This window comes from Pseudophryne corroboree, chromosome 10 (assembly GCF_028390025.1).
Source record: "Pseudophryne corroboree isolate aPseCor3 chromosome 10, aPseCor3.hap2, whole genome shotgun sequence".
NCBI classification, from domain to species: domain Eukaryota; kingdom Metazoa; phylum Chordata; class Amphibia; order Anura; family Myobatrachidae; genus Pseudophryne; species Pseudophryne corroboree.
In genome coordinates this window covers 344296369-344318062 of record NC_086453.1, presented here as the reverse complement: position 1 = coordinate 344318062, position 21694 = coordinate 344296369, and the positions used below count along the sequence as shown (strand labels likewise).

The 21694-nt window shown below is 48.1% G+C and overlaps 1 protein-coding gene across 1 annotated transcript in view; it reads right to left on the bottom strand.

Annotated features, from left to right (window-relative positions):
• Positions 1–568: 568 nt before the first annotated feature.
• The window catches only part of NFRKB (nuclear factor related to kappaB binding protein), a 45740-nt gene continuing 24614 nt past the window's right edge, over positions 569–21694 (bottom strand). Inside the window, exon 26 of the mRNA XM_063943647.1 lies at positions 569–1084. Within this exon, the coding sequence (XP_063799717.1) occupies positions 959–1084 (126 nt within the window). The 3' untranslated portion in view covers positions 569–958. The remainder of the gene's footprint in view (positions 1085–21694) is intronic.

Sequence of the window (21694 nt, the reverse complement as noted above, 5' to 3'; positions counted from 1 at the left end):
CGCCTGAGTGCCGTGAAAAAAAGTTTATACTCTAAGGAACCGTGATTCAAAATAGTTTGGGAACCCGCTGCTCTAGGCTATCCTGCCAGCATCTACACTGAGAACGAGCCTCAGTTGTCAACAGCTAGGTTAACCAGAGAGCAAGATAACTGCCCTGGGAAAGTCCAAGTGTCCCCCTGGAGTAGTAGATGTGTAATGCTATAGCAGTCTGATAGCACGGGGAAGGCTGGAGAAGGCAAGCTGCCCACACAGTAGCTTCTGGTCTTCCAGCACTAAAGCTGCTGTGGAACTGCACATCCCATAATGCCCTGCCACAGTTTTAGCATATTCTAATAGCAAATCTGTAGCAGGGCATGCTGGGACCTGTAGTTCCACAGCAGCTGGGAGGGCCACACGTTGAATAACCCTTTTGTAGGACTTGTCTAAGTGTTCACTAGTAGGTGGGAAAGCCACGGCAAGATGCCCGGAGATCTCCGGTGAAGGTGACTATTCTCTCAAATAACAATAAGAATGTACTCTTCTTCATCGGTGATAATAATCACATTCCATTATAATAAGGGACACAATATTCACAGTCTTAAATATATTTTACATTTACAGGCAAAAGGCGAAACACATATATATTAAATTTTGTTTTGTTTAACCCTTTGCCCTTACAGCATAAAACCGTAAAAGATCAAAACACAAACAGAGACCTTGTAACACAGGTAACTATACAGATCATCCACAAGGGGGCATTTTACAAGAAAGGATTAAAATTACACTGCACATTAGTTTCTGAGGTTCGAGAACCTCAAGTGTCCATTAGAAATGTCCATATCTTGATATATGGGAGCATTAAGAACCGCCAGCTGTCCGTCCTTCCAGCTTTCTTCTGACCGCGTCCCTGAAATGATCGCGCTTCAAGCTGGAGAGCTGATCCGAGCTGGGACCCTCTGCAGGTTCACAAGTTCACCAGTCAGTGTGGCTCCGGGTTGGGCTTGGAAGGAGGTGCGGTTGTCACTACAACAGTGGAGACAGCCTTGGAAGCCGCCGGCGAGGAGACCGGTTGCAGGTGTGAGGCTGGGACAGTTTGTATACGCACCTGTGAGAGATGAAAGAAGAACCTTTACTGCACCCGCAAGCATAATAGTCATAACAATTGCATCTTCTACCCCTTTTCCACTAAAATCCCAGGTCCGACCACGTTCACAGTGACACTGTTTATTCCCAGGTTGGCCTGTTTCTGTTCTGCCGATGCTTGGAGATAACAATCTTCAAGAGCCGGTGACCAGTCTCTCCCTATGCTTTAAACGGGACCCGGTTACCTGTTTACACTGTCCCGTTACCCGGTTCCTTGCCTGGTCCAACCCTGGCAGCTACCGGGTCAGATTCACGGTTTATTACACCCAAGTTATCTTTCAGGGATCCTTTTCCATTGAACCACAATTCTAGGGCCCCAGGAACGAAGAAATATAAGTCACCAAAGCACCACAATAGTGTAAAGGGAGGGGATCCAGTGTCCACGAATTTTTTGTAACATGCACTGGGCGATATAACACAGCGTTCTGAAATAGCAGATTTTTGCCCAGAGGAAGAATGCCTGGATGCAGCGCTATAAATATATGGACAGATGACCAGGTAGCAGCCAGACACATCTGTGCCCTGAAGTCCCTATGCTGGTGCAAATGTCCGCGGTGATGATGAACGCTGAATGTAAATGCCTCCTCTTCTTTGGTGGGTTTGGTGCAAATTTTAAGTCTACTCTGGTGCTGTGAGGGGAACTGAATATCTGCTCTTCACGTGACCCTAATACCAACTGCAAAGCCCAGTGCCAACCAGACCACTACTCAGAAGCTCACAGCATGAGAAGAAAACCATTACTGCAACTCATGAACGCGGTCAGTACTGGCAGCAGCTAGGAGGGTCCTCAGTCACTACCTGCGACAGAAGCAATAAAGTTCCCCTTCGGAAATTGGCAACAGGTGGACTGCAGTGGGCGCAGGTGCCTCACCGTACGGCTGTTCCTATAGAAGCGTTTTTCAGCAGCTGTCTGGCTGTCACAGACTCACCAGTGATGTTGTGGACAATAAAGACTAAATCATTCAGAATTAAAGTATTATACACGTATACACAGAGCTTCCTTAGGCAGCGGTACTGGAAAGCTCCTTATTCCCTGGGAAATTGGGGTACACTGGGGTTGTGGGATAATAGGATTTTAATTACCTACCGATAAATCCTTTTCTCGTAGTCCATAAGGGATATTGGGGAGACTTAGTACGATGGGGAATAGACGGGTCCAAAGGAGCCGATGCACTTTAAATTTCTTCAACTGGGTGTGCTGGCTCCTCCCCTCTATGCCGACTCCCACAGGCAGTTATAGGTAAAAGAAAGTGCCCACAGGAGAAGGGACATATATAAAAGAGAAGGGAGACGATAACAGAAGGTGGTGAGATTCACATACCAGCACACCACTAACATAGAACAACCAGCAACGGCTGAACAGGTAACTATACAACAAGAACCTGCAGAAAAGTCACCGCACTGAGGCGGGCGCCCAATATCCCTTATGGACTACGAGAAAAGGGATTTACCGGTAGGTAATTAAAATCCTATTTTCTCTAGCATCCATAAGGGATATTAGGGAGACTTAGGGGGTAATTAAGAGTTGATCGCAGAAGCATATTTGTTAGCAGTTGGGCAAAACCATGTGCACTGCAGCTGGGGCAGATGTAACATGTGCAGAGAGAGTTTGATTTGAGTGGGTTATTTTGTTTCTGTGTAGGGTTAATACTGGCTGCTTTATTGTTACACTGCAATTTAGATTTTAGTTTGAATACACCCCACCCAAATCTAACTCTCTCTGCACATGTTATATCTGCCCCCCCTGCACTGCACATGGTTTTGCCCAACTGCTAACAAATTTGCTGCTGCGATCAGATCTGAATTAGGCCCTAAATCCCACCTATAATATACAATTTATCAGATGCATAGTGGGTTTTCTTTCTTGTTATCTACTGCCCAGGAATATGTAGGTGCACATTTAGGGGCAGATGTATTAAGCCTTGGAGAGTGATAGTGTGAGGGCGGGATGTACTAAAGAGAAAATGCAGCCAAAAACCCTGAAAATGGCCGTTTCCTGACTTGAATTAGGCCCTTCGTACAATGGGGACGTACCAAAGCTTCCAGAATGGGCGGGAACGTGCGGAGACTGCTGCAGCACCGCCTGCCCAAACAGGGTATCCTCTTTGGCCAGGGTATCAAACTTGTAGAATTTTACAAAAGGTGTTCTTCTCCGACCAGGTATCAGCTCGGCATAGTTGCAAGGCCGAGACTCCACGGGCAGCCGCCCAGGAAGAGGCCACTGATCTGGTAGAGTGAGCCTTCAGAGACTGCGGAACCGGTAAAGCTGCCGACGCATAGGCCTGTTGGATAGTAAGCCTAATTCAACGAGCAATAGACTGCTTAGGAGCGGGGCAACCCTTTCTCTGCTCATTATAGAGCACGAACAAGGAATCCGTTTTTCTGACCCGAGCCGTAATTTTGATATAAATTTTCAAGGCAGGCACAGCATCCAATGCCTCTGGAGGAGCAGAAGTGTCAGAACTGGACGGAATCACAATAGGTTAATTCAAGTGAAACACGGAGACAACCTTCGGCAGGAAACTCTGCCTAGTCCGGAGCTCCGCTCTGTCCTCGTAAAAGACCAAGTACGGACTTTAACACGATAAGGCCCCCAATTCAGAGACAAAGCCTCCATAAGTCCGGGTAGACGAACGGTCCTTGTTGAAGAAGATCCCTTCTTAGCGGTAGAGGCCAAGGGTCCTCTACGGTCATGTCCAGAAGAGCCGCTTACCACTTTCTTCGGGGCCAATCCGGGGCAATCAAGATTGCTTCCACTCTTTGATGTCTGATCCGCTTAAGCACCCTTGGATCAGCGGAATCAAGGGAAACAGGTAGACCAGCTGGTAAGGCCAAGGCGATGTCAGCGCATCCACTGCGCTCGCCTGCGGGTCCCTGGTTCGTGACCATTAGCAGCGAAGCTTCTTGTTGAGACGAGAGGCCATCAAGTCGATCTGTGGGCATCCCCACCTGTCGATGATTTGCTGAAACACCTGAGGGTGTAGTCCCCACTCCCCCGGATGTAGGTCGTGGCGACTTAGGAAGTTCGCTTCCCAGTTGTCCACCCCCGGAAAGAAGATCGCGGACAGTGCTCTTGCATTTCTTTCTGCCCAGAGGAGTATTCTTGACACTTATCGCATGCAGGCTTTATTTTTAGTCCCTCCTTGTCGATTGATGTACGCCACCGCCGTGGCGTTGTCCGACTGCACCTGGATCGCCTGATCCCGGAGTAGAGGGGATGCCTGAATCAGAGCATTGTAGATAGCCTGAAGTTCCAGAATGTTGATCGGAAGAAGGGCCTCTTGGGCAGACCACCTGCCCTGGAATTGCGCCCCGTGGGTGACAGCTCCCCATCCTCTCAGACTCGCATCTGTCGTGAGGACCCAATCCTGAATCCCAAAGCGTCAACCTTCCAGCAGGTTGGAAGACTGTAGCCACCACAGGAGAGCGATTCTGGCCTGAGGTGACAGCCGAATCATCCGGTGCATCTGAAGATGGGAACCGGACCACTTGTTCAGGATGTCCAATTGGAACGGTCTGGCATGAAACCTTACGAATTGAATCGCCTCGTACAAGGCCACCATCTTTCCCAACAATTGTATGCAAAGATAACAGAGACTCGAGCAGGTCAGAGCACCATGCGAACTATTTCTTGAAGTGTTCTTAATTTGTCCTCTGGGAGGAACACTTTCTGTGCTACAGTATCCAGAAGCATCCCCAGAAACAGGAGCCGTTGAGATGGTTCCAGGTGGGACTTCTGCCGATTGAGGATCCACCCGTGGTGTGACAGAAGTTGGATAGGCATCTATATGGAGCAATAGAAGCTCCCTGGAACTCACTTTTAATCAGGAGATCGTCCAGGTATGGAATAACATTGACCCCTGGACACAGAGTTGAAACATCATTTCCGCCATCACCTTCGTGGACACCCTCGGAGCTTTAGACAGGCCGAAGGGTAACGCCTGACACTGGTAGTGATCGTTCAGCAGGGCAAACCTCAGATAGGCCTGATGAGGAGGCCAAATTGGGATGTGTAGGTAAGCGTCCTTGATATCCACGGACACGAGAAATTCCTGTTGTTGCAGGCCTGCAATCACCGCTCTCAAAGATTCCATCTTGAATTTCAAAACCTTCAGGTAAGGCTTCAAAGACTTCAGATTGGGTCTCACAGACCTGTCTGGTTTTGGTACTGCGAACAGACTGGAGTAGTAACCCTGTCCTCGTTGCAGTAGGGGTACTGGAACAATGACCTGGGACTGGACTAACTTGTTGATGGCCAGCAGTAGTGTACCATGCATATTTTTTAAAGCTGGTAGGCTTGATTTGAAAAATCGTTGGGTAGGGGGGAGGGTAATACCGTCGAACTCCAGCTTGTAAACCTGAGAAATAAGGTCCTTTACCCCAAGTATCTTGGCAGGAACTGTCCCAGATGTGGCTGTAGTGACGTAACAGAACTCTCACTACGAGATCCCCTCGGGGTGGGTGGGCACCGTCATGCTGAAGTCTTTGCGGAAGCAGGGCTGGTGTTCTGGTCCGGAGATCCGGCAACGGCTGGTTTCTTAGGTCTACTTCTGGAGCTTCTAGCTGCATTGGAGGCCCCTCTGGCCCTAGATTGAAATCTGGAGGCCCCAAAGGACTGAGCAGATGGTCCCGGGTAGGTATGTTTAGCAGGCTGAGCTCCCGAAGGCAAAAACGTGGATTTTCCAGCAGTAGCTTTGGAAATCCATGCGTCCAATTCACCTCCAAAGAGCCATTCACCTGTGAAGGGAAGAGATTCCACATTACGTTTGGAGTCAGCATCAGCAATCCACTGACTATACCATATGGCTCTGTGCGCAGACAAAGCCATAGCCGTGGTCCTAGCATTAATATTGCCAATCTCTTTAAAAGGGAGTCACAGAGGACTCTTGCCATGTCCTGAATATGATTCAGGAAAGTAACAGTATTAACTAAGGTCATATCACCCGAAAGACCTTCCTGAATTTGAGTAGCCCAGGAATGAATGGCATGCGTCATCCAGCAACCTGCAATGACCGGCCTTTGAGTAACACCTGCAGCAATGTAAATAGATTCCAGAGTGGTTTCAAGGTTCCTATCTGCCGGGTCCTTTACCGTAAAGGATCCCGGAGCAGGGAGTACCGACTTTTTAGAAAGGCGAGAGACTGAGACGTCTACTGCTGGAGACTCCTCCCAGAATTTCCTGCCTTCAGGGGAAAAGGGGAATGTATGCAAAAACACTTTTGACACCTGATATATTTTATCTGGATTCTTCCAGGCTATTTTAAATAAGTCATCCAATTCCTTGGAATCAGGAAATGTGACTGTCAGTTTGTCCTGTAGGAGGAAAAAATAAGAATTTACTTACCGATAATTCTATTTCTCATAGTCCGTAGTGGATGCTGGGGACTCCGTCAGGACCATGGGGAATAGCGGGCTCCGCAGGAGACAGGGCACATCTAAAAAAGCTTTTAGGTCACATGGTGCGTACTGGCTCCTCCCCCTATGACCCTCCTCCAAGCCTCAGTTAGGTACTGTGCCCGGACGAGCGTACACAATAAGGAAGGATCTTGAATCCCGGGTAAGACTCATACCAGCCACACCAATCACACCGTACAACTTGTGATCTGAACCCAGTTAACAGTATGATAACAAAACGAAGTAGCCTCTGAAAAGATGGCTCACAACAACAGTAATAACCCGATTTTGTAACAATAACTATGTACAAGCATTGCAGACAATCCGCACTTGGGATGGGCGCCCAGCATCCACTACGGACTATGAGAAATAGAATTATCGGTAAGTAAATTCTTATTTTCTCTAACGTCCTAGTGGATGCTGGGGACTCCGTCAGGACCATGGGGATTATACCAAAGCTCCCAAACGGGCGGGAGAGTGCGGATGACTCTGCAGCACCGAATGAGAAAACTCCAGGTCCTCTTTAGCCAGAGTATCAAATTTGTAAAATTTTACAAACGTGTTCTCCCCTGACCACGTAGCTGCTCGGCAAAGTTGTAATGCCGAGACCCCTCGGGCAGCCGCCCAAGATGAGCCCACCTTCCTTGTGGAGTGGGCCTTTACAGATTTAGGCTGTGGCACGCCTGCCACAGAATGTGCAAGTTGGATTGTGCTACAGATCCAACGTGCAATCGTCTGTTTAGACGCAGGAGCACCCATCTTGTTGGGTGCATACAATGTAAACAACGAGTCAGATTTTCTGACTCCAGCTGTCCTTGAAATATATATTTTTAATGCTCTGACAACGTCCAGTAACTTGGAGTCCTCCAAGTCGCTAGTAGCCGCAGGCACCACAATAGGCTGGTTCAAGTGAAATGCCGAAACCACCTTAGGGAGAAATTGAGGACGTGTCCTCAATTCTGCCCTGTCCGAATGGAATATCAGATATGGGCTCTTGTATGACAAAGCTGCCAACTCTGAAACTCTCCTGGCTGAAGCCAGGGCCAACAGCATGGTTACCTTCCATGTAAGGTATTTTAATTCTACCGATTTTAAAGGCTCAAACCAATGAGATTTGAGAAAATTTAGAACCACGTTCAAATCCCACGGTGCCACTGGAGGCACTATTGGGGGTTGTATATGTAGTACACCTTTGACAAAAGTTTGTACTTCAGGCACTGACGCCAATTCCTTCTGGAAGAAAATTGATAAGGCCGAAATTTGAACTTTAATGGACCCCAATTTGAGGCCCATAGACAATCCTGCTTGCAGGAAATGTAAGAATCGACCCAATTGAAATTCTTCCGTTGGAGCCTTCTTGGCCTCACACCACGCAACATATTTCCGCCAAATGCGGTGATAATGTTGTACAGTCACTTCCTTTCTAGCCTTAATCAAGGTAGGAATAACTTCCTCTGGAATGCCCTTTTCTTTTAGAATCCGGCGTTCAACCGCCATGCCGTCAAACGCAGACGCGGTAAGTCTTGGAACATACAAGGTCCCTGCTGAAGCAGATCCCTTCTTAGAGGTAGAGGCCACGGATCCTCCGTGAGCATCTCTTGAAGTTCCGGATACCAAGTTCTTCTTGGCCAGTCCGGAGCCACCAGTATTGTTCTTACTCCTCTTTTCCGTATAATTCTCAGTACCTTTGGTATGAGAGGCAGAGGAGGGAACACATACACTGACTGGTACACCCACGGTGTTACCAGAGCGTCCACAGCTATTGCCTGAGGGTCTCTTGACCTGGCGCAATACCTGTCCAATTTTTTGTTGAGGCGAGACGCCATCATGTCCACCTTTGGTTTTTCCCAACGGTTCACAATCATGTGGAAAACTTCTGGATGAAGTCCCCACTCTCCCGGGTGAAGGTCGTGTCTGCTGAGGAAATCTGCTTCCCAGTTGTCCACTCCCGGGATGAACACTGCTGACAGTGCTATGACATGATTCTCCGCCCAGCGCAGAATCCTTGCAGCTTCTGCCATTGCACTCCTGCTTCTCGTGCCGCCTTGTCGGTTTACGTGGGCGACTGCCGTGATGTTGTCGGACTGGATCAACACCGGCTGACCCTGAAGCAGCGGTTTTGCCAGACTTAGAGCATTGTAGATCGCTCTTAGCTCCAGTATATTTATGTGAAGAGACGTCTCCAGGTTTGACCACACGCCCTGGAAGTTTCTTCCCTTTTTGACTGCTCCCCAACCTCGTAGGCTGGCATCCGTAGTCACCAGGACCCAGTCCTGTATGCCGAATCTGCGGCCCACTAACAGATGGGCAGTCTGCAACCACCACAGGAGAGACAACCTTGTTCTCGGTGACAGTGTTATCCGCTGATGCATGTGCAGATGCGATCCGGACCATTTGTCCAGCAGATCCCACTGAAATGTCCGTGCATGGAATCTGCCGAATGGAATCGCTTCGTACGAAGCCACCATCTTTCCCAGGACTCTTGTGCATTGATGTACTGACACAGTTCCTGGTTTTAGGAGGTTCCTGACAAGTTCGGATAACTCCCTTGCTTTCTCTTCCGGGAGAAATACCTTTTTCTGAACCGTGTCCAGAATCATACCCAGGAACAGCAGATGTGTTGTCGGGGTCAATTGAGATTTTGGAAGATTTAGAATCCACCCGTGTTGCTGAAGCACTACTTGTGTTAGCGCCACACCGACTTCCAGCTGTTCTCTGGACTTTGCCCTTATCAGGAGATCGTCCAAGTAAGGGATAATTAATACGCCTTTTCTTCGTAGAAGAACCATCATTTCGGTCATTACCTTGGTAAAGACCCGAGGGGCCGTGGACAAACCAAACGGCAGCGTTTGAAACTGATAATGACAGTCTTGTATCACGAACCTGAGATACCCTTGGTGTGAGGGGTAAATCGGGACATGTAGATAAGCATCTTTTATGTCCAAGGACACCATGAAGTCTCCTTCTTCCAGATTCGCTATCACTGCCCTGAGTGACTCCATCTTGAACTTGAATTTCTGTATGTACAGGTTCAAGGATTTCAGATTTAGAATAGGCCTTACCGAACCGTCCGGTTTCGGTACCACAAATAGAGTGGAATAATACCCCTTTCCCTGTTGTAGGAGGGGTACCTTGACTATCACCTGCTGAGAATACAGCTTGTGAATGGCTTCCAAAACCGACGTCCTTTCTGAGGGAGACGTTGGTAAAGCAGACTTTAGGAACCGGCGAGGGGGAAACCTTTCGAACTCCAGCATGTAACCCTGAGATATTATCTGCAGGACCCACGGGTCCACTTGTGAGTGAGCCCATTGATTGCTGAAAATCTTGAGTCGACCCCCCACCGTTCCTGAGTCCGCTTGTAAAGCCCCAGCGTCATGCTGATGGCTTTGTAGAAGCCGGGGCGGGCTTCTGTTCCTGGGCAGGGGCTGCTTGCTGCCCTTTCTTACCCTTTCCTCTGCCTCGCGGCAGATAAGACAGTCCTTTTGGTCGCTTTTTATAGGAGCGAAAGGACTGCGGCTGAAAAGACGGTGTCTTTTTCTGTTGTGAAGGGGTCTGAGGTAAAAAGGTGGATTTGCCGGCAGTTGCCGTGGTCACCAGGTCCGAAAGACCGACCCCAACCAATTCCTCTCCTTTATATGGCAATACTTCCATATGCCTCTTGGAATCCGCATCACCTGACCACTGTCGCGTCCATAAACTTCTTCTGGCAGATATGGACATCGCGCTTACTCTTGATGCTAGAGTACAAACATCCCTCTGAGCATCTCGCATATAAAGAAAAGCATCCTTTAATTGCTCTAGAGTCAATAAAATACTGTCCCTATCCAGGGTATCAATATTTTCAGTCAGAGAATCCAACCACACTACCCCAGCACTGCACATCCAGGCTGAGGCTATTGCCGGTCGCAGTATAACACCAGTATGTGTGTATATACTCTTCAGTGTAGTTTCCAGCCTCCTATCTGCTGGATCCTTGAGGGCGGCCGTATCAGGAGACGGCAACGCCACTTGCTTTGATAAACGTGTGAGCGCCTTATCCACCCTAGGGGGTGTTTCCCAGCGCGCCCTAACCTCTGGTGGGAAAGGGTATAATGCCAATAACTTCTTTGAAATTAGCAATTTTCTATCGGGGGTAACCCACGCTTCATCACACACATCATTCAATTCCTCTGATTCTGGGAAAAATACAGGTAGTTTTTTCACCCCCCACATAATACCCCTTTTTGAGGTACCAGCAGTATCAGAGATCTGCAAAGCCTCCTTCATTGCCGTGATCATATAACGTGTGGCCCTATTGGAAAATACGTTTGTTTCTTCACCGTCGACACTAGATTCATCTGTGTCGGTACCCGTGTCGACTGACTGAGGTAAAGGACGTTTTACAGCCCCTGACGGTGTCTGAGACGCCTGAACCGGTACTAACTGGTTTGCCGGGCGTCTTATTTCGTCAACTGACTTTTGTAATGTGCTGACATTATCACGTAATTCCATAACTAAAGCCATCCATTCCGGTGTCGACTCCCTAGGGGGTGACATTACCATCCTCGGCAATTGCTCTGCCTCCACACCAACATCGTCCTCATACATGTCGACACACACGTACCGACACACAGCAGCCACACAGGGAATGCTCTAATCGAAGACAGGATCCCCTAGCCCTTTGGGGAGACAGAGGGAGAGTTTGCCAGCACACACCAAAAGCGCTATAAATGTATATAAACAACCCTAGAAGGTGTTGTTTACTATATATGCGCTTATAAATATCGCCAATTTATGCCCCCCTTCTCTTTGTTACCCTGTTTCTGTAGTGCAGTGCAGGGGAGAGTCCTGGGAGCCTTCCTCACCAGCGGAGCTGAGCAGGAAAATGGCGCTGAGTGCTGAGGAGAATAAGCTCCGCCCCTTTTTTGGCGGGCTTTTTCTCCCGGTTTTTAATAAACTGGCCTGGGTTAAAATACATACATATAGCCTTAATGGCTATATGTGATGTATTTATTTTGCCACTAAAGGTAATTATATTGCTGCCCAGGGCGCCCCCAGCAGCGCCCTGCACCCTCCGTGACCGAGTCAGTGAGCCGTGTGACAACAATGGCGCACAGCTGCAGTGCTGTGCGCTACCTTCATGAAGACTGTGGAGTCTTCTGCCGCCTGTTTTCCGGACCTCCGTTCTGCCGTCTCTTCAGCGTCTGTAAGGGGGATCGGCGGCGCGGCTCCGGGACGAACCCCAGGCTGACCTGTGTTCCGACTCCCTCTGGAGCTAAGTGTCCAGTAGCCTAAGACTCCAATCCATCCTGCACGCAGGTGAGTTGGAAATCTCTCCCCTAAGTCCCTCGATGCAGTGATCCTGTTGCCAGCAGGAATCACTGAGATTGAAACCTAAAAAAAAACTTTTCTAAACAGCTCTTTAGGAGAGCCACCTAGATTGCACCCTCTCGGACGGGCACAAAAACCTAACTGAGGCTTGGAGGAGGGTCATAGGGGGAGGAGCCAGTACGCACCATGTGACCTAAAAGCTTTTTTAGATGTGCCCTGTCTCCTGCGGAGCCCGCTATTCCCCATGGTCCTGACGGAGTCCCCAGCATCCACTAGGACGTTAGAGAAATGACTGCAGAGTAGTAGCATCCTCCAGGGGGAGCTTTAACACATCCCGAATAGCCAATATGAGTGGTTCAATACCCTGGGTAGGGATGGAATCCCCACTTATGGGGGTCCACATCATCCCCATCATCAGTATCTGATAGGAGTACAGGTAGAGTAGGTTTTTGTGCACCTGTAGTAGACAGAGAGGGATGTTTAGCAGTGAGACTTGCCACTGCTTGTTGCAAATCCTGAGTCTTGACATTTGCAGTGAGCCGAGATGACATATCAGACATCATATTTTTGATAGCCCTCATCCAGGAGGGCTCTGGACTCTAACCCCACATTGAAATCAGCATGCCGAGATGGCTGACTACACTGCTCACATGATATTGAGCCAGATGAACTAGGAGAGAATCTAGCATTACATACACTGCATGACTTCTGTTCTACCATTGTGAATCAGAAAAACAGGTATAATACACATACAACACAGTCTGATATTGATATACTGCAAGCCTGCCCTATTGCATGTGAGAAGAGACACAGGAGAGAGGACCCTAACGCACCCAGCGCTGCACAGCCTCAGTGAGGCGGTCAGCGTTTTTGTGTGTAAACAAAGTGAGACTGTAATATGATAAAATCACTCAGAGGGATTGTTATTGCGCACTAGTATAGCGCTCTCCCCCTCTACACCCGGTACCAGCGATCCAGGGACTGTTTGGAGGAGCTGTGGAGGCTGCTGCTGCCATGCAGAGGAAGGTACCAAAATACAGCTGAGCCCGCTCTCGTGTAGCTCCGCCCCCCACCATGACGCTGGAGCTACTTCTGTATATTTATACTGGCCATGTCTCCCAATATGTACAACCTCATAAATGCTTGGTTTATTATATTTAGCCAGTCTCACTCAGGGGCTATAGCGGATCCCCCCCAGGAGGGACCAGTATGCCACACCAGACGCACAGTAAAACTGGGGTACCCCCCTAGCGGGGACCCTGGTTGGTACTCACCACTGATGATCACCTTCAGGCAGCATTAGGGGTGTGCTGCAGCTGCGAAAGCCAAGACACAACGCTGCGCTGAACAAACAGCCCCTCAGGACGGCGGTCCTGCAGGGGGAAAGCGGCTCTGCACCTCGAGAGGCCGGTGACCGTCCCCCAGATAACTCCCACGGTGCAGGTATGCTGTTGCCCAAACAGCATACAGAAAGAAATAAAAAACTTTTAAAAAGAAATTGAAGGAAAACTCTGGCGCTTGCAGAGTGTGCATCCTCTCTAATCGGATCTGTGGGAGGGGGCATAGAGGGGAGGAGCCAGCATGCCCAGTTGAAGAAATTTAAAGTGCACTGGCTCCTTCGGACCCGTCTATACCCCATCGTATATTACAGACAAAAGAGAATGGGGTTGTACAGGTAAGGTGCACACGAAGTCAATTAAAATATAACTTTTATTATCACATTAAGAGGCCGTAAATCGGTCAGCATAGCGAAATATATGGTTAAAAATATGTATAAAGAAAAACTTAAAGTGCTCTAAGATGGAAAGGTGATGAGATTAAAAATATCTCCACTTTGATGGATGCAAAAACTACGGATGAGTAGGAATTCGTTTAATTTCCAATTATCAAATAAGTTTATTATATACACATATAACTAAATCAAGCCTATAATTGCTGGCTGCTGTGAAACTTTCAATTCTCGGTGTTCTATCTGATATATGTCTCTATTGTAAGTTTTTGGTGTATCTCACACCTTGCACCTTCAGCCTTCAGATATCCTCATGTGTCACGGGGATTTCTCAAAGATATTTAGATTTGTGATAAAACAAGGAGTTAATGGATATACCAATAAGTGTGCCCTGGATTCACTGTTCTATATCACCCAGGCAGTCACTCCCGTTACATAGCCGTGTCAACAATAATATGTGAGACAGTTTGGTTATAAACCGGCTTGATCACGGAGTGTGTCCTTCTATTGTATATATACTATGATCACAGGAATTATTGCCTCTACCCACAAACGAGGCCAGAAAAGATTTTTTTATATCTGTCTGGGGTTAATTGTAAGATGTGCACACGGAGATTAATATCTCCTTTAGTATTCTTGTATGAGATACGATTAGTGGATGCTTCCTATTCACAGTAAAATGAACACTACTTAAGTTATCCTTTATTGTCATAAACTTATTGTGTAATACCTGATTTATGAAGCGTTTTATGACTGTGAGGTAAATGGGTAGATGTGTTGCTACAATGTATACCCAATCAGTATTTGCCCCCTTATTATCGCACCTGGTCTTATATTAAACCCGGTAAATGCATGCTATAAGGATAGAATGCATGGCATAGTATGTTTCAAAATTGCTGTGCGAACATCTAATAAGTCACATATTTTTCTATTACCATACAACTGTTCTATCCCTGAATGTCAGGGCCCACATCAAATAAGTGGAGTAGGGAGCATTAAAAATTAGCTCAATCAGCATGTGTAGAGGCAGTACATATGTTCTCTTATTAATCCTATGTTAGTGTTTTCCCTGCTCAAATAAGCATTTAATATCTTCAGTATTGTCAGTGCCCCAGAGATATAAACGATTGTGGTTCGCAAAAATAATTGTATCATTGATCACTCTATTATTCGTATACCGGTATTTCTTTTACTCCTATAGTGACCATCTGGTGTAATTGATATAATCAGTATAACGGAAAACACATGTGGCTGAAGGTTGCAAAGGTGAAAGTATTGTTACGGCATATACTATGTCAACATTCATTTGTTTTATCTAGCATGTCTATGCCTGCCATTTAACAATATGTCAGATCTTATACCCAATTTCAGGTAGACATAATACACAAAATATTGGGAGGCTGAGACACGCTGCAACGGCGTCTATGAAGTCGGCATTTATCCGATCACGGGTAATCCCGTTTAACCGTGCAGCGGGCCAGCTCCCTATTGTATATGGAGTTTAACAGATAAATTTAAGGTAGACACAATACACGAGAGATTGGGAGGCTGAGACACGCTGCAGCACAGCAATTTTGAAACATACTATGCCATGCATTCTATCCTTATAGCATGCATTTACCGGGTTTAATATAAGACCAGGTGCGATAATAAGGGGGCAAATACTGATTGGGTATACGTTGTAGCAACACATCTACCCATTTACCTCACAGTCATAAAACGCTTCATAAATCAGGTATTACGCAATAAGTTTATGACAATAAAGGATAACTTAAGTAGTGTTCATTTTACTGTGAATAGGAAGCATCCACTAATCGTATCTCATACAAGAATACTAAAGGAGATATTAATCTCCGTGTGCACATCTTACAATTAACCCCAGCCAGATATAAAAAAAAATCTTTTCTGGCCTCGTTCGGGGGTAGAGGCAATAATTCCTGTGATCATAGTATATATACAATAGAAGGACACACTCCGTGATCAAGCCGGTTTATAACCAAACTGTCTCACATATTATTGTTGACACGGCTATGTAACGGGAGTGACTGCCTGGGTGATATAGAACAGTGAATCCAGGGCACACTTATTGGTATAGCAATTAACTCCTTGTTTTATCACAAATCTAAATATCTTTGAGAAATCCCCGTGACACATGAGGATATCTGAAGGCTGAAGGTGCAAGGTGTGAGATACACCAAAAACTTACAATAGAGACATATATCAGATAGAACACAGAGAATTGAAAGTTTCACAGCAGCCAGCAATTATAGGCTTGATTTAGTTATATGTGTATATAATAAACTTATTTGATAATTGAAAATTAAACGAATTCCTACTCATCCGTAGTTTTTGCATCCATCAAAGTGGAGATATTTTTAATCTCATCACCTTTCCATCTTAGAGCACTTTAAGTTTTTCTTTATACATATTTTTAACCATATATTTCGCTATGCTGACCGATTTACGGCCTCTTAATGTGATAATAAAAGTTATATTTTAATTGACTTCGTGTGCACCTTACCTGTACAACCCCATTCTCTTTTGTCTGTAATATGCGTTGCTAATTGGTTGTCCTAGGTAGCACCCCCAAGACTGAGGTATATGAATCCCTGAAGTATATATTGGGGTCATTAGAAGTAATCTTTTTCACTTCAATATCTTCTAATACATAATTTGAGAGTGCAGATCTCTTTTGTAGTTTTTGTTGTCAGGATATATACCCCATCGTACTAATCTGTCCCCAATATCCCTTATGGATGCTAGAGAAATCAGGATTTTGGTACTTACCGATAAATCCCTTTCTCCGATTCCACAGGGGACACTGGAGCGCAGTTACAATGGGGAGATTGTAGGCAGTAACTGGGAGCTGGCACTTTAAAACTCAAACACTGTGGCTAGCTCCTCCCCTACTATAGCCTCCTCCAAGCCAGTCTACGTAAAACTGTGCCCAAGTAGAGGAGGTTAACCAGGATAACACAAAAACCAACTTGGAACCTAACCTAACAAAAGGTCTACCTGAACCAAACAAGCAGTCACATAGTGATCTGCGAACCGCTAAGCGAAAAAAGGAGGAAACAGCGCTGGGTGGGCGTCCAGTGTCCCCTGTGGAATCGGAGAAAGGGATTTATCGGTAAGTACCAAAATGCTGATTTCTTCTTCATCCACTAGGGAACACTGGAGCGCAGTTACAATGGGGACGTCCCAGAGCTCCCAAGATGGGCGGGAGAGCGCTGAGAGTCCTGTAAAACCGCTCGGGCAAATTGTGAAGCAGAGGCCGCAAAAGTGTCAAATCTGTAGAATCTGACAAACGTATGTCGGCCTGACCAAGTAGCCGCCCGACAAAGTAGTCATGGATACCCCACGCCCACGAAGGCCCCACAGAATGCGTAGAGTGCGCTGAAATTGAAGACGGAGGTACCCGAGAAGCTGCCAAATAAGCTTGTCTCATGGTCAGCCGAGAGACAAGGTCTGCTTAGAAGCCGGCCAACCACGGCGGCAGCAATGTATAGAACAAATAAGGAGTCAGACTTCTGAATAGCCAAAGTCCTATCCACATAGATCCTGAGCGCCCTGACCACGTCCAATGATCTCGAATCCGGAGAGTCCATCGAGAGGGCCGGAAACACAAGTGGCTGATTGATGTGAAAATCGGACACCACCTTAGGCAAAAAAAAGACATGCGAGTACGGACTTGGCCCTATCAGCATGAAACACCAGGTAAGGAGGTCGACAAGAGAGAGCACCAAGTTCCGACACCCGTCTGGCTGAAGCAAGACCCAGGAGAAGAACCACCTTCAAGGTGAGATATTTCATCTCCACTGACTCCAGAGGCTCAAACAACGAAGATTGCAGAAAAGAGAGGACCAGATTGAGGTCCCATGGCACTGTCGGAGGGCGAAAGAGAGGCTGTATTCGTAGAACCCCCTGAAAGAAAGTCTGAACTTCCGGCAGCAAGGCTAACTTCTTCCGGAAGAAAACCGAAAGAGCAGAGACCTGCACCTTTAGTGAACCCAGTCTTAAGTCTGCCGAGAAACCCGCCTGCAAAAAACTGAGAAGGCGGGCTAAGCGAAAAACTGAAGTTCACACCAGGCCACATAGACCTTCCAAATACGGTAGTAGTGAGACGATGTGACTGACTTTCTAGCCCGAAGCATAGTTGGTATAACTGTACGAGGAATCCCCTTCTTTTTCAAGATGGCCTTCTCAACAGCCACGCCGTCAAACGTAGCCTGCTTAAGTCTGGATAAAGAAAAGGACGCTGTTGTAGAAGATCTTCCCATAGTGGCAGGGGCCAAGGCTCAGCCACTGACAACAGGTGTTGGGTGGAGTACCAAGCCCTGCGTGGCCAATCTAGAGCCACCAGGAGGACCAGAGCGTTTTCGCTCTTGATGCGTTGCAGAACCCGAGGCAACAGCGGGAAAGGAGGAAAGAGGTAAACAAACTGCAAATTCCAAGGAGCCATGAGGGCATCCACGCCTGCCGCCGGGTCCCTCATTCGAGAGTAATAAAGAGGCAGCTGATGGTTCAGGCGGGACGCCATGAGGTCGATCTGTGGTTTTCCTCACCGGCGGACCAACTGCCAAAACACCTGGGGATGGAGTGACCATTCTCCCGGGTGCATGTCCTGTCGGCTGAGATAATCTGCTTCCCAATTGTCCACTTCTGGAATGAATATCGCCGAGAAGGACAGAGCATACTCCTCCGCCCATAGAAGGATGTTGGTGACCTCCCTCATCGCCACGCGGCTGAGAGTGCCGCCCTGACGGTTGATGTACGCTACCGTCGTGACGTTGGACTGAACCCTGACCGCTCGACCGCACAGCAGGTGATGTGCCTGAAGTAGAGCATTGTATACCGCCCGTAATTCGAGAATGTTTATGGGGAGAGCGGATTCGTGGATCGATCAGCGCCCCTGAAACCGATGTTCGAGGGTCACTGCCCCCCAGCCTCGCGTCCGTGTTGAGGAGAGTCCAATCCCACAATCCGAACCGCCTTCCTTCCAATAGATGAGCCACCAGAGAAGCGACGACCTTGCCTTTGGAGATAGCGTCACCCGCTGATGAAGGAACAGATGAGATCCTGACCACTGGTGTAGAAGACACCGCTGAAACGGTCGAGAGTGGAAGCGACCGTACGGAAGAGCTTCGAACGCAGCTACCATCTTTCACAGAAGACGAATACACAGATACACTGACACCCGACGGCGTCGAAGTACCGACCTTACCAGCAACTGCAGAGACAGGATCTGGTCCTGAAGAAGGAAAATCTTCTGACTGTGTCGAGAATTATCCCCAAAAACAGCAACCTTTGTGAGGGGCATAAGTGAGACTTCGGGAAGTTCAGGATCCACCCATGCCGAATAAGGTCCTGCGCTATCCGGAAATTCTGAAGTAAAAGCTCCACCGAGCGCGCCTTTATGAGCAGATCGTCCAGATAGGGAACAATCGTCACACTCTGCTTCCGAAGTAGGGCCATCATGACCGCCATGACCTTTGTGAACACTCTGGGAGCAGAAGAGAGACCGAATGGAAGGGCCTGGAACTGGAAATGAGCGTCCTGAATCGCGAACCGGAGAAAAGCCTGATGAGGAGGCCAAATGGGAACATGCAAGTATGCATCCTTGATGTCTAAGGACGCCAGAAACTCGTTTAGTTCCAACCCCGCAATAAGACTGGAGGGACTCCATCTTGAACTTGAATACCCTCAAATATGGAATGAGATCCTTCAAGTACAGGATTGGTCTGACCGAGCCGTCCGGCTTCGGTACGAGAAACAGGCCTGAGTAATAGCCCTGTTTTCGATGATGAGCGGGAACAGGGATCAGTACTTTTGCGGATAGAAGCTTCTGGACCGCTGCCTGTAAAGCAACTCTTCTGTTTTTGGAAACTGGTAAACCTGTGGTAAAAAAATGCTGGGGCGGTCGGGTTTGAAAATCGAGCTTGTAACCGCAAATGATGAGATACCTGACCTAAGCATCTGGACAGGACTGTACCCACACCTCCCTGAAGTCCCACAGACGAGCTCTCACCCTGTGGTCTCCAAGTGGGAGGGAAGCCCGTCATGCGGTGGTAGTGGAGGAGGACTTAAAACCTCTGACTGGGCTGTGGAACCTCTGCCTCTACCCCTATGGCCACGGGAGGCGGAAGCTCCTCCCCTGGCCTCAAAACCTAGAAGGGGCACAAAAGGATCGAAAGGAGGGACCCCTATAGGGCCTGTGAGGGGCTGGAGAAGCAGAAGGAAGATAAGTGGACTTACCTCTGGTGGCCTGAGAAATCCAGGCATCCAGACCCTTACCGAACAGGACCTCTCCCGTAAAAGGCAACGCTTCTGCAGCCCGTTTGGACTCCGTATCCGCTTGCCACTGCCGCAGCCAGAGAGCTCTGCGGGATAAAATTGCTAAAGCGGAAATCCTAGCACCGAGAATACATATGTCCTTGGAAGCCTCGCAAAGATAAAGGGCTGATTCACGGATGTGTTCTGCCAATTGTATCAGCTGATCCGCTGGCAAATCGTCCTGAATTCCAGAGGACAATTGCTCCGCCCAAGCATCCATCGCCTTGTTGACCAAACAACGTACCTGCGCCAGGCCATGTAATATCCCCGCCGCCGAGTAAATAGTCTTCAAGGTGGATTCCAACTTCTTGTCAGACGCCTCCTTAAGTGAAGTCGCTCCAGGAACCGGTAGAACAGTCTTCTTGGACAGATGAGACCCCGAAGGATCCACAATCGGAGAAGTCTCATAACGTGTCCTGCTATCTGCGGGAAAAGGATAGGAAGACAACATTTTTCTTGATACCTGAAACTTCGCGTCTGGATGCTTCCAGGCTGCCGTTATGAGCGCATCTAGCTCCTCCGAAACTGGAAAAGTCACCGGCAAGGATTGGTTGGTGCCAAACCTTTAAGGGCGTAAGGCGTCCTGCTCCGTCTCCTCCACCTGTAATACTGAGCGAATAGCAGTAATAAAAACAGCCTCTATACCCTGAGCTACTGGTTCAGAGTCCTCATACACCTGATTGTCATCAGTATCCTGTAGATCTACCACCGCCTCATCTAACTGAGGCATATCATCGTCAGATTCCTGCAACACAGAGGCTAGCAATCTCTTTTTAGAAGCCTGTGGGGGAGGACTAAAGGACGGGGCTTTGGAAGGGATTACAGCCCTAGAGAGCCCTTCAACCGATTTTGCCAGGGAAACAGCCCATGCTGGTTCTGGCTCCGGTACCGGGACAACCTGTCGGTACCGGGTCGCCTCTCTGTCTTCCTGAGAGGCCTTCAGTTCCCTAGTCAGCAGGGACATAACCTCTGTGAGCTGTGATGTCCATGCAGGGGTTCTCTGGGGTTCTAATGAGGGCTGAGCAGATGATTCTGACCCACCCTCCTCGCATAAAAGGTGTCCCTGTTTTTGTGCTGCTTTGGAGCCTTTGCGTGCCATGTCAGCACCTGTCACCGCCCCCCTACAAACACAGCAATAGGCAGAAGGGATGGGGGGGGGGGGGGGGTGGAAGCAGGAAGGAGCGCAGCCACAGCGGCCCTAAGATCTTCTGCACTCTACTGTGCAGTGTAAGCAGCTATAATAAAGTGTAGGTGCCCCAGTGCCCCCTGTAACAAGCTCACTGTGCCACGATCCGCTTCTCCTCCCGCGCTGCTGCCTCAGAAAATGGCCGCCGGTGGAGGAGAGCGGGACTAAGCTTCGCCGCCTCCGCAAAGGCGCCAAATTTAAACATGCTGTGTGCCTCCAGTGGGATCCCCGTGCCTGCTCTGTGAGCCGCGTCCAGCGGGGGGGGAGGGAACGGGGAGTGTGAGCCGCGCCCGCCGGGACCAGCATTTAGAGCGGGGGAGCGGCACGCCGAGCGAGGAGTGTGAGCCGCGCAGAGCGGGAATCCCAGCGGGGGGAGCGGGCAGCCTCCCGCGGAGCAGACTGGCAGTGGCAGAGCTGCCAGTCTGTGAATTTAGAAAGAAAAGGAAAAAAAATATATATATTATATATATATATATATATATATATATATATATATATATATATATATATATATATATATATATATATATATATATATAAAAAAAATCTTCAGAGAAGACCCAAGTGAACCAGCTCCCTTGGGCACTAAAATAAAACTGGCTTGGAGGGGGTATAGT